At 42.2% G+C, this 14,078-nt stretch overlaps 1 protein-coding gene across 2 annotated transcripts in view; it reads right to left on the minus strand.

Annotated features, from left to right (window-relative positions):
• Positions 1-5,142: 5,142 nt before the first annotated feature.
• The window catches only part of USP6NL (USP6 N-terminal like), a 99,489-nt gene continuing 90,553 nt past the window's right edge, over positions 5,143-14,078 (minus strand). For both annotated transcript variants that reach the window (XM_068987286.1, XM_068987287.1), the window contains exons 13-14: positions 12,790-12,942; positions 5,143-7,015 (exon numbers count right to left, since the gene is read on the minus strand). In XM_068987286.1, coding sequence (XP_068843387.1) covers positions 5,658-7,015; positions 12,790-12,942 — 1,511 coding nt within the window. In that variant the 3' untranslated portion in view covers positions 5,143-5,657. The remainder of the gene's footprint in view (positions 7,016-12,789; positions 12,943-14,078) is intronic.

The following is a 14,078-nucleotide window of genomic DNA, read 5'->3' on the forward strand; positions in this document are numbered from 1 at the left end:
CATGTGAGAGTCAGACAACAGGATCCTATCCAGCAACAAAGAAAGTGGTTACTGACACTTGCTACCCATGGACGAACCTCAGCAGCCAGAGGCAAAAAGCCCCACACATTGTCTGATTCCATTTCTATGAAAGGTCCAGAGAAGGCAAATCAGAAAGATAGAAGGTGGATTAACAGTTGCCTGAAGCTGTGGGTGGGAATGGATCCTGCAAATGGGGAAAAGAGCTTTTTGAGGTAATGGAAATGTTCGAAGATTGGTTTGCTGTGATGGCTGCACAACTCTGTAAATTTACTAAAAAATCACTGATGTGTATACTTAAACGGGTGAGTTTTATGGTAGGTAAATAATACTTTCTTAAAATTGCCAGTGAGGAAATGGAAGTTCTAGACTCAGATTCAAGTCCTGCCTGGGTCTCTTTTCCTACCAGCTGTGTGACTTGGAGCAAGTCACTTCAACTCCCTGAGCCTTGGTTTTCTCATATGTACACTGGGAATTAAGGTCATACACTTCAGTTATTGTGAGAATTGAGTTAATACGGGTAATATGCCTAGCACAATGCCAGACACACAGCGAGCATTCAGTAATGTTAGCTATTATCCTTAATTGTTATGATTACATTCAATCAATTATCAAGTTTTGCTGATTTTTACTTAAATAGTTCTCAAGTTCATTACCTTTTCTTGGTAATTTCTTCCCTGGTGCTGAGATCTGTACCACCTTTTAGAAATAACACCTGTTGCAACTGTCCAAACTTCCCCTCCCCAGGCCTGTACCCTTACGTCCACCTCCACAGGGCACACATGCCCCCAGGACAGGTCTCTGCAGACTCTCCCACTCCATCCCAGACACACACACCAAAGCGAGAACTTCCCCACACACGCCATGAGGCTACTTGTCCATCCCTTCTCTACAAACACCCCTCCCCTTCCCTTCAGTCCGTCTACTCTGAGCCTTCTCCCGCACAGGCCCTCCCAGACCCTCCAGCACTGGGCTCTTCTGTGCCCACAGTGGTCACCTGTACACGTTCCATCGCCAACATTGAACTGAGACACAGACTATAAAACACACCTCCTATCTTGAAGTATGAACCCAGCACAGTCCCAAGGCGACTAGTACACCGTATGGGCTCAATGAAATGTTGACTGGTCAGGTGGACACCAGCGTGCAGCACCTTCTCGGCTTCTCCATGGGCTTCCTGACAGCTTGGGCCTCTTTTCAGCAGGTCACTTAAGGAAAAGTGACAGAAGTTATCCAGGAAGACAGAAATCCTCGTAAGGGTTGATCTATTTGGAAGAACTGTTGTAAGAGGTGATGAGAGGAAGCACAGGGTCTGGCCTTGGGCTGAAGTCACTGCCAGTTCCCACCACTGCCAGCAGTTCACCAGAACCGTGAGGTGGCTGGGGATGTTCATCTTTCCAGCGGAAATGTTCCTAACTTACCGGAAATCAGTTTCAAAACTCTGAAAGGGGTCTGTTTAGAATTTTTGAGACAGCTCACAGTGGGAATATACAATTGATTTTTTAAAAAATTTCCCCAGTTAGTTCTAACGAGCAGCAGGGGTCAAGATCCACTCTTATGAAATCTGTTATTTTTCCTCTATTTTTCTGGATTCTTACTGATAAAATGGTGGCAGTTATGCTTAGATTTATCTACAACTGAAAACCCTTCTGAGAGTACAATTCACAAATAAGTGTTAAATGGAGTCCTTTCTTCCTGTTCTCAACACCTTACATCATTGTAAAAGTAAAGTCTGACTTATTAAAACTGTCTGATCGATAAGTATTAATGTTAGTATTAGAAATGAAATTTAAAATCCATTAAAGGACAATTAAAACAAAGAAACAGACTGCCAAAACCAATCTTAAATAACCCACAATCTAGAGCATCTGAAAACAAAGGTGTGAATCTAAAAGATAACTGAGAAGTAATAATATTTCCAGAAGGTTAAGCTGTAGATCCTGTGTGAATAAAGCCCTGTTTGTGGACCTGGAATGTTTTTCTCTAATCATAGGAAAAGTAAAGAAAAGAAATCTTAGCAAAATATTGACTAGGCATCATTTTTGTGCTTATGATGTAACGAGCCCTGAGACAAAGATCGGAAATGATCACAAATATAAAGTGACGCTCACTGTGACATAAAACTTATCTTCTTAAAATGAGAAAAGTTAAAACAATCACATCACACCCTGTAAACACCTATTTTTCTTCTTTGGAGATGTCCCACTGACTGAATCTCTTTTCCTTCTTTAGAGAAGCATTCTGTCACTGATGGTGAAGAGGCTCAGGACCTGTCACCCCAAAGTAGGCCACTTTGGGGGTATGAATGATTTTTGAGCTGAAGTTATCGGAGTCCCTGAAATCCTTTACCTGCCTAAAAGCAGAGCCTTCCCAAAGAACGCAGTTGTCATAAATCCCCTCCCCAGGCGACTTTATATATAATCTCCTCTTCTGGCACCCTACTCAGCCCCCAGGAGACATGATCATTTCTCCCATCTGCTTTGCTGAAGGCCCATTTATTTTCTAGAAAGTCATTTGCTTTTATGTAAGTGCCCTTTCTTCCCCATCCCTCCTTTCCCCAACTAAGCTGGGTGGAGAGGCCCCAAGCTAACCCTCCCCTGGAGCAACTCATCACTGGATAGCCCCTGAAGGCAGGACATGAGAGTTAATGACCTTCTGGTTGCTTTTCTCCCGCTTGTCTGTCCTTTATCTGCCCAATCTACGAGGTCGGGATGGAGAACCTAGACGGCAGGAGGAAAAGTCATTTTGTTCCTGGTTTGACAGTATAGGCATCTATTGGCTCCCAAAGCTGTCTTCTGTTTTAAACATCCTGGAAACAACATAAGCACCTGAAAGAGTTGAAGTTTTAAAACTCTTTGAGACACTAGGTCTATTTTCTTTAATTTTTCAAACTATTAAAAAAAATATATATAAACTATATCAAAGTGCTTGCTGTGTTAAGCAAAACTGCTATGAAGAAAAGACTTAACAGTGGTAAAATATTTACCTCATATATATCTCGAAAAAAAAATGAAGATCCTTACCAGATTTTTTATAAATATACTTAACCTCCTATACGAATATTATTCCGTCTTTTAACATTTCATTATTTATCTTTTATTAAAAGATAAATTTGAAAGAGTAAAAAAGTGGATGGTGGCAAAATAAGTTCAAATTAAACTTTCCTACTTGAAAAACCAACAGCGACATTTCACAATGGGGAAAAACTGAAAATAATTCCTTATTGCTATTAAAAGGGCTTCCCTTGTGGCTCAGCTGGTAAAGAATCCGCCTGCAATGCGGAAGACCTGGTTTGATCCCTGGGTTGGGAAGATCCCCTGGAGTAGGGAAAGGCTACCCGCTCCAGTGTGCTGGCCTGGAGAATTCCATGACTATATATGTCCACGGGGGTAGCAACAAGTTAGACTCAACTGAGTGAATTTCACACACTAACAGACTTGTAAGCTATTAAAAATGGCTGATTAAATAAAGGCAGGTGATACGGTTCTAAATACAGAGTTACTGGAAACTAGTACAGCAGGTAACATAGAACTGCAATACATATAGTCATGGAGGCGGATACTGGGTCATATCCTCTCAGTGAGAAGGGAACGAGGTTTAGAAAAATCAAAGATGCCACATGAACAAAGCACATAAGAGACACAAACAACATATACTTCTTCAGCATGTTAAAAACAGTCACATCAAAAAAAGCATACAGATAAAAAATGTCATAGATGACATAAGAAAATAGTGTGTGTGTATATATTTTTTGCATATATATATATAAATCTACAGTATTTACCACTGTTGATATATATATATTTTGAAGCAGCTCTGATGCTGCTATCATAGACTAAATTGTACAGCTTGGATTATTACAAGTCACAGAATCATGGTTTAAAATTGGAGTTCACATCCCCAGCTCCATTTTTATATACATTTATTTCGCAGCTTCCACATGATCTGAGTCGGGAGCCTTGTGGTATCTGGATTTTTTCGGAGTTTCTGTGCAGTGCTCAGCTGCTAATACACTGCATTTGTTTTGCCCTTTAATAACATCATTACCAAGTTGATTAAAATTACATTAGACTCATTATATACATAAAAAATATTGTCACATTCACTAGCTAAACAAATGTTACTCTCATTTTAAAACATATACTTCTGTACCTTGAAAGCTTAAAAGCCTCAACTTACAAGAAGAACCATCAATGTTAGATTTTCTATTCTCTACTGTTCGAACATGAGCAAGGAGAGGGTGAAAACAAGCTCTCCAGTGAAACCCAAAGACATACTTTCTTGGAGTGCCCAAAACTTGGTCGCTGTTTTGGTCACTGTAGTGTAAAAGAATATTCTGAAATACATTGCTGATTTGTTACCATGAAACTGAACTTTTTTCACTGAACCAACCAACCAAAAAAAGATTTCTGAAAATATGATAGCCACGCTATTAAAAAAAAAAAAAAAGGACCAAAATCTGAGATTCCTAGTAATAATTAGGATCATTTTTTACAATTTTACAAAGCAATAATTTAATGGCCTAAGAGCAGCAATATCCACTGACTACATTCTTTAAAGGAAGAGGGCCAGGAAAAGATCATGTAAGCATCTCCCTGCCCTTTGTAGGGAGGTTTCACAGGAATTTAAGGGACAGAAGTAAGAAAGGACCATATTATTAATCCTGCTTTCAAATGAAATTTCAAAGCAGTTGGTTCTGCTATGAGTGACTGATGATTGGTAACTTGCAGCTTCAGCTGGCATCCACTGGAGAGTTTATGCACACACTTCCTGGGCATCTGGCAAGCATACTCTGCTCTGAGCTTTATAGGAGTCAGACCAGAAAAAAGGGCACAGACACACAAAAGCTGATTTCTCTGGGAAATCAGGGACACGCACAGGGACACACTGCGTGCTGCACTTTTGAAAACAAAACTTAAACTGCACTGATTTTTTTAAAGCACCATTAAGTGGTTAGCCTTTCTCTCCAATGTCTTTAATTTTCAGATTGAAAGCTAAATGAGAAAGCTGAGCATTCCATGAGATGCTGAATCAAGTCAGGGCAAACCCTCAAGTCAGTTTAGGACCTGGGTTAAAAATAAAACGGGGGCGGGGGGGAGGGGGGGGACAGACAAAACTTGACTAAAAGATAAGTTAGGGAAAAGAAGAATAAATTATTCCATGGATCTAGATTAAAAATTCTTTTCTTTAAACATTTTTTTAGTTCTGTGTTTGACTGTATATGGGTAGATGCCTATATAGTAGCTATTAAAAAACACATACACTAGGTAGAGCCTTAAAAATATCTATTCTACTGCTTTTCAGTGCTTTGTAACATTACTCAAAATAGAATGGGCTAAGAGAGTACAAATATTCAGATTTTGGAGAAAGATATAAATGAAACTGTGCGTGCATCCCTAAATGCTATTGCTATATTTCCAGGTTAAATTCCTTTTAACGGGTTCGGTGATGATGCACGTTAAAAGCTCGTCTTTAAGCAGCATCTAGGTGGGGATGAAATCACTTCCATATATTCTTATTACTGACATACATGAGAACTGTGCGAGTTCTTTACAGTCGTATAAAATACTGCTTTGGCAATTATAAACGTAGCAATTCAGGTCTCCATTATCTTGTCTGCAGCAAGTACAGATGAATTCTTACAGCAATACTGACTCCTGCATAGAGAGTCCATCCCGATTTCTGTAGTGATACGCTGGAGGTGAGGGCCCTGAATACTGAAACCCGGGTGAGGTGGCGTCTTCCAGAGCCGGGGAAGTTCTATACCGCACTGGACCATCTACGGAGACGCAGGGGAGGGAGTGGTCCTGATAGGGGGCGTGGTGAAACGTGGGGTGTCTTGGGAAACTGCTCAGGTGGCCACGGTTGACATCTCTTGTCCACGGCTGTCCGTGCATCTCTGGTCTCCACGTGTAACCAACTTCTGACCATTTTCTGTTATCAGGCAAACAATCCCCTGGAGGAAGGATGAATTTCCCATTCTTTGGGGACCCTGAATTGCCTGAATATCCGCCGGCACCAAGATCAACAGGGAGAACTTCTATTCGACTCGATGGCTGCACCACAGGAGTCGGGCGGCTGTAAGATTTCTCTGGAGAAGCAGTGACGGAAAGCGTGGAGCCGTAAGGTCTGCGGGAAGGATTTGTGTGCGCCCCAGGGGGAAACGGGAAGCTGCTGTTGGCGGCAGGGACCCGTTTTGGAGAGCTGCTCTGGTAGGTGGGGGGGTTACTGTACAAAGGGGGGTGCGCGGCCCCGTGATCTTCCCCGTCTGGCAGGAACGGGTGCTGGACGTAACTCGAAGGCAGGACTTTGAAGGCGAACCTGGGCGGGGCTCTGGACGGGCTGGCGCCGGGCTCGGCGGGCCTCCGGGGGCTCTGCGCCCGCGCGCGCTCCAGCGCCTCCTCCACGGCGCCGCCCGGACCGTCCTCGGGCACGTTGTCGTACTGAGAGGCCGTGGAGCCGCGCTTGCCCTCATCTGCGTCCAGCACCTTCGCCTTCTGCCTCACGTGGGGAGCCCGGGGGTCGGCGAGCGCGGGGGGTGCGGCCCGGCTCCGGCCTTCCACGGCGGACTTGGCGGTCTTCTCCAGAACCGCGGCCTCGGAAGGCTTGTGCCATCGGGGCGCGAACTCCTTCCGGGCGCGCGAGGTGGCATTGCTGTTCTGGTTGGCCGCCGCGTGGTTGTACCCGGAGCCATCCTGGGCGCCCGGCGGGGGTCTCCTCTGCGCCTGCGCCTCCGCCTCGTCGCGAAGCCGCTTACCCTCCTCGTCAGACAACTTCCGCCGCTGCTGCCTCGCCCTCTCGGGGGTGCCGGTCCGGCGCGGGTGGGGCGGGGAGGGCTCGTGGGTCTTGTGGGGCGAGCCGCTGCCTCTCCGACCGCCAGGGTGGGGACTCGACCTGCCCACGCTCCTCTGTCCATTGCTCAGGTGAGTAACACCAGCCGACTGACCTTCAGGGGGAAGCTGCCCCAAAGGTTTCTTTGGAAATTCATCCTCTTTGCCTAAAGGGAAAGACACATTCGTAAATGCCATACGTGCATGAGCAAACCTAAGACCTACATCAGTGAATCACTGCTTACTCTTCAGTTGTGCACTCAACATGCATACCCACACAGAGACATGCAGCATTTTAGCAGCTTAAGAAAAGCATTTTTTAGAGATTGACACGAAAACATCCCCAAACTCAAAAGTCTTATTAGGCAATGTGCAGATGGGAAGATTTTATATAACCTTATATGAGTAGTAAGAAAAAGTGATAGTGACTCAGTAGTGTCCCACTCTTTGGGATTCCATGGACTGTAGCCCACCAGGCTCCTCTGTCCACGGGATTTCCAGGCAAGAATACTGGAGTGGGTACCCATTCCCTTCTCCAGGGGATCTTTTGAACCCTCAGATCAAAGCTGGGTCCCCTGCACTGCAGGCAGATTATTTACCGTCTGAGCCAACAGGGAAGCCCCATGATTAAGGGTCACAGAATTGTATAAGATGATGATTAAATTTTGTTAAGCTATATTATTACCTGCTTTTTCAAAAATGCAAAGCTGATATTCTCATTTCTATTCCTAAAACAATCTTGCAGGTCAGTAGTTCAAAGTCTTACCATTACATTCCTTCCACTTAAGCATTCCTCAACTAAAAGAGTTTAGAATCTCAGTAAAATAGTTTCTATCAACTTCAAGCAAGTCTGCCAAGTTTAAAGGTCAACTGATGACCAATTGTGACTCCAAGTTGTACCCAAATAGCTCATTATTATTCTCTCAAGTAATTCCACAGGATAAAAAGAAAAAATACTCTGTACTTCCAAATTAGTATTCTAACAAATTAATATTCTATCCTACTTTAAATGCAAAAAAAGGAAAAAAAAATAAAAAAAGAAAATCATATTAGATACTTTTAGTTTTACATTTCAAATAACATCAGAAAATTAAAGAGGAATTAAAGGAATGTGCATTTAGTAAACAGTGTTTAAAAACAATCCACCATAATATGGACACCTATAAATAATACCATCTTGAAAAGATGACAGACTTCACTTTTAAAAGTTCCAAACTTTAAGATATATGCTTTCTACCTGTCACTACAAAATCATACATTCTCACTTAAAAATAAGTTGTTTCTCTCTTCAAACGTCCCCTCACCTGACAAATGGTTAGGAGGAAGCCATGGGTCCACAGCTGTGAACAGGCAGACGCCACTTTGCTTTCATGTAGCTCATGGTTTAAGTGAGGATAACTATTATTTACCCACATATCATAATTTTAAGATATTAAAATAGTTCAATGAGCTTTTCTTTGGAAGGGAGCAGAGAATGATGGTAAATAACCTTTAAATAGATAAGCTGCCAGAATCAGAGTTACTGAGCTAAAAATAAACTTTGTGTTTCCCTAATTCAGTGGGGTTTTTTTTAAGTTTTTAAAAGGAAATTCTCTTTCTCAAATGAACTCTCATATGAAACTCCAAATAAAAAAATATAAACAAAGCTGCTCTAGGTAAAGTGGAAGGAAGAAGTAGGGAGGAAAGAAGACTAAGAGAGAATTGAACATCTGGGGAAAATAATACCACATCATATCCTGTCCCTATGTTCTCATATCCAGAGATTTCCATCCTGAAATCTTCTGGATACATAAAAGGCATGGATCAGCAAACACTAATAGGATGCATGGTAAAATGCAGAATTACAAAGATAAGGCCTGTATTTCTCAGGAAAAGGAATGAAAAAATGAAGAGAAAGTAATAGACTGAGGTGATAATTTCATGCCTGAAGCAAAATGGAAAGGTATGTGTTTTACATATGAGGGATTTTTAATTTTACAATATAAAGAGTAAGCAAAGTATTCACCTTACACTTAACATTACTTTATATTCAAGCCAATATGCACATCTCTAAGAAGAGACATTAATATTCTATGCATCTACACATCATATTAGAATTAAAAGAAAATTTTAGCATGTTCCATTTACTGAATGGTCAAGAGGCCAAAACCCACACTGGGAGGGAAAAAATCTGCAACTGTTCTAAAACATCCAAAAAGTAGCTTCTTAAAGGTCTTTCACGGTCACCCATAATACATCTCCCTTTCACCTCAGGAGTTGACTCCACTCAAAGTGCAGTCCTACTTATTTTGCAGTCTAGTGTCTAAAATCACAGAATCACAACCAAGGTTTTGACAAAATGTCCACTCATTCATATGTAATTAATCTTAATTAGAGTAATGATGTATCACTCAAATAAACAGTACAGAAACATAACAGTTATAAATACCCAAGATCTATATAGCTAAGAAACAAGATATAGCAGGGTTTGGAGGAAAAAAAAAATTCAGTGCAAACAAAAGGACATGATGTCTATAATTAACTGCTGAATGTCAGTCCCTCACTAGGAACGAGGAGTCTCTAAGAGGTGACGACGAATACCTCAACTGAACAAAGATATTTAGAGGATACAGCCCCTTAGCTCCCATAAAGATTCTAAGTAAGAAAAAAGGAGAGCACTTTGAAAGATGCAATAGACAAGCATATAAGAAAGAGCCTTCTAAAACCTAAGTGCTTGAAAACCCTCACTCCTGCCCATATCATGGACAGTACCGAAGGTTAAGCCAGGAGGCCGACACGGGAGGGGCAAGCGTATTCCCAGGGACCAGGGCCGGACCGCAGTGCTGGGATCCGCATAACTTAAAACAGCATCAGACAGCAGCTGCTGTCCACAGGGGCCTGTGACCGGGGAGCAGGACAGGGCCGTGACTCCGCACCCACTTTTGCCTTCTACCAGCAGTCGCTGACGGATGACATGTGGGTCATGCCACATTCAGTGGATTCCTGTGACTGACCCAATCCGTCTGAACAGCACAAATCCTCAGCAGTTCAAGGGCAAGCAAATGTACACTTGTTCACGTTTCTAAGGGCCTCCGTGGCAGTGGGAAGGGCCCTGTCTCTCAAGAGGAGGGACCGAGGAGAAGGAAGGGAAAGAGGGGAGGGGAAGGATGGGCCAGAATCAGGGAGAGTAATGGGGGCGGAGGGTGGGGGGCGGGGAGCGGGGAGATACCCACAGCAGAGCGTTGGCCCTCCTGAGGCCGCTGCTGGACTGAGTGAGGCCCAGGCCTCACCTGGCAACCACAGCAGCAAAACCCAGGGGCCCTGCGCCCAGGAGAGCTGACCTCCGTGTCTAAGTACGAGATCAGGAAAAAAAATATTCCCCAACTTCATTATAAAGTGATTCCTTTCTGAAGTACATATACTATTGTCTCATGTGCTGATAAATATTATTTCTCTGCCCTTTTCCCACACAAGTAGATCCGTATACGCATTAAACATTCATGGACAGTATCTTTCACAGTTTTAAACTATTCAAACTACGCACCCCGCCGCCCCACCTGCCAATGTGCCTAATACACACACTGCTGCCTTTGGTCTTTCTTTGGTTTAAATATCTCCTTTCACCCCTAAGCAATCGGGTATAGCTAAAAGACTGAAGCATAATTGATGTCAAACAGATGGCTATAAATAGGCAATAAGTATTAACATTTATTATCCATACTTTCATTCTGGACTTCCTTTCAATAGACATGAGATTGTTTTCTGCTCACCTCACTTTAGCTCCTTGCCTAAAATTCTATTCTTCACTTCCTCCCATGAAAACCAGGAGTTTAAATGAAGAAGTGGGAAAGCAGCGTGATTCCCATCACACACAACACGGACGCTTCTGTGAAAATACCACACTAATGACGCTTTTCACTAGGGTTCCATCACATAAATGGTAAATATCTTTATGCAACTGCCAAGAATTAGACTACTCTGCTCAAAAAAAAGAAAAAAAGAAAAGGAACTGTAACTTGATATATTTCAGAATAAAGGCAAAAAGTTTCTTATTTTTCTTGAATAACACCTTTTTCTTTAAAACAACAACAAAAAGAACACTCCTTAGCATCCCCTGAAAAAAAGAAAGGGGGGGGGGGAGTCTCTAGTCCCTTCTGGCTCCTCCATCTTTCATCTTACTCAGGTCTCTGTCACCACCCAGTGGACATCACACGCAACTACAAGTCCCTCAGCCGGCCTGCCTCGGAAGACCGCAGCGGCTTTCTGAGAACATCAGCCTGGAGAGTAACCCAGCTCCGGGGTTATTTATCCACCCCTCTCCTTTTATCCACCCCCACCCCCTCTATCTCTGTTCTACTGTGAAAACATCTTACAAACTACTGCCACCAAGTTTCCTCGTGTAGATTGGGGTTGAGTATTTTCTAAAAGTTATTTGAGGGATTAGATGAGACAATGTGTGGAATGTGGCACAGAGCAGACATTCAATAAACACTAGCTGCTAGTTAGATGCTAAATCTGTCCATCCCATTACACAGGTTTGGATATTTTATTCTCATGTTTAAGCAGCTCTATTATATATATTTTTTCTATCAATATATGTGTCTTTTACTAAAACTTGTTTTAAACTTTTTAAAAGTAGGTAAGTCATTTAAAAATAAATGTTGGGATAGCAAGAATATAGTTAGTAATTGCTACTCCAAATGCATTCCCTGTGACAGGAAAGAATTAGTAGAAAGGGACAACAGTGCATGAGAGAGGAGGGACCTTCCGGAGCAGAGTGCTGGCCTCACAGGGCCCAGGCCCACACGCCACCACTGCAGTGACGGCTTAACTTCTGGTGAACCCTGATGATGCGAAACAAACCTTGGAGAAACACCAATTAGACTCCTTGTACTTAAATAACTAAAAGCAAAGCATCTTGGTTTTTAGCAAAAGTGTGTTCTGAAAATTTCTTTCGACTGTGCTCTCTGCATTTTCTTTTTTCTTTCCCTCTCATCCGGTACTGCCCTTCATCCACCCTTCCCTATGTACCCTGTTTCTACCGCTATTATGACTCTCCTCATACTCTTGTTACTGTGTAAATTCTGGGTCTCCTCCGTGCACCCTGAGAACAGAAGGAATGTCTCTCTTTTTAGTTGTTAAATCCCCAACACAGCACCTAGCAGAAAACCTAACAGGAGGCACAGGAAGATGTTTTGGAATAAGTGAATAAAATATATTAGCCACACTGCTGCTGCTGCTAAGTCGCTTCAGTCATGTCCGACTCTGTGCGACCCCATAGACGGCAGCCCACTAGGCTCCCCCGTCCCTGGGATTCTCCAGGCAAGAACACTGGAGTGGGTTGCCATTTCCTTCTCCAATGCATGAAGTGAAGTGGCTCAGTTGTGTCCGACTCTTAGCGACCCCATGGACTGCAGCCTACCAGGCTTCTCCGTCCATGGGATTTTCCAGGCAAGAGCACTGGAGTGGGGTGCCATCGCCTTCTCCGTATCTACACTGCAGCATACTGCAAAGAACCAGGGATAAGCAGTCAGGAACCTCAGACTCGGACTCTGCTATCTACAGGTTCTGCGGGCTTCATATTTATTAGCATTTTAGTGTCAGTTTCCTCTTCTATAAAATGGGACTTCTGCTTGCTCCCATACTGCATGTGGATTCTACAAGTGATGGTGAAAGCAAAGAGTGCTGATTGTTATGGTAACTTAAAGCCATGGTTAACTTCTGTTGAAACAACATTATCTATCTATTAAACTTCCTAATTTTCCCACTAGGAGAGGCAGATTTAATGAATATTTGGTCTTTCTTAAAATAATGAAGCCATAAGCAGGCAACAAGACACTGATTTACATGATGTCATCAGAAGTATGCGGACGTTTTCACACGGCAATGGGCCATGTTAATTGCACAGTATCTCCTGATCTTAACTGTAAGTTATACATAAAGCCTCTGGCTATTTCCTTACCAGGCTCTGGAAGGTCAAGCTTTGCCCGCTTCAGTTCTGCCATAGAAATCTGGAGCTGCTCTATTACAAAGTCATCTTCGAAGAAAAAATCCTTTGCCAAGGTCTCCTGAAGAAATTCTACAAGTTCTTCCATGGACAATCTCATTAGATGTTCTAAGAAAAGATGAGAAAAATATACAATGGCTACTTTAGGTTGAAAAGATAACATATTTTATTCTGATGTTTATTTTTAAGAGTGCACCGCGTACAACTTCCAAATGGCCTTGTGAATATCACCAAAACTCAGTTAGGACAAAACTGTTTCCTGATATTAAAGCACAGAGAAAAGGAGGTCAGAGAGAAGAGCAGGTAGCCTCGGGGGACTGGGGAATGGTGAACGCTGCTAAATACCTTCTCACAGGTTTAAGAATAACCATACCTTGGTATTAATATTTCCCCAGAGCAAGAGTTCCTAGAGACCGGAAACTGACAAAGACCACCCAGGAAGATGTGTGTTTTCCTGATAAGGGCTGTGACTGCCACAGGCATAGCCACTTCTAGGTCTGTATTTTAACTGTCTCAGAATTTCTCAGAAATCTGGGAGGCAAGAATTCTACCACTAAACCACCAATGCCACTCTCCAAATTTCCTGAAAATCTGGATTATTAATTTTATCTGTATTGATACTTATGCCAATGCCCTACAAGCAGATGTGTGTACATGCAGTTCAATTTACGGAAATAAACAATACTTTACACATTATTCACCTCTTTGCTTTCCCTCAGTCAACGGCGTGTATCATTGATACCTCTCACTTCAACAAGTATGATTTTATGCTGTCACTATTAACAACTGCATAAGAATCCACTGTGTGTACGCTCTAAATTTATGAATAACTGGTCTTCTAATACTGGGCATTTAGGTTGCTTTTTTTTTTTTTTTTTTTGTACTGTCTAAAATCACAGTGTGATTTTTTTTTTTTTTTTTAAATAACAATGCCTCTAAATATTGGTAAGGGAATCAGGAAAAAAAACAAGAAAAAATCTTAGGAGCCTCAGGTAACTATTGGCCCAGACACAGTTTTTGAAGCTTTATATGATGAAGGAATTTCATGTAAGTCCTTGATCTCTGTCTTCCTAATGAAGAAAATATACACAACAGCAAAGTTTTCCAGAGTTTAACCTAATGACAGTAGGATATAAAGTAGTTGTGGTGTTTAAGGTTAATTTACAAAGAGTAGAGAAACTTTTTACTTGTCAAAATTAATCAAGAGTCATAAGTGAAACACAATTTAAGAGGAGGAGAGTTTT

This window comes from Capricornis sumatraensis, chromosome 15 (genome assembly GCF_032405125.1).
Source record: "Capricornis sumatraensis isolate serow.1 chromosome 15, serow.2, whole genome shotgun sequence".
NCBI classification, from domain to species: Eukaryota; Metazoa; Chordata; class Mammalia; order Artiodactyla; family Bovidae; genus Capricornis; species Capricornis sumatraensis.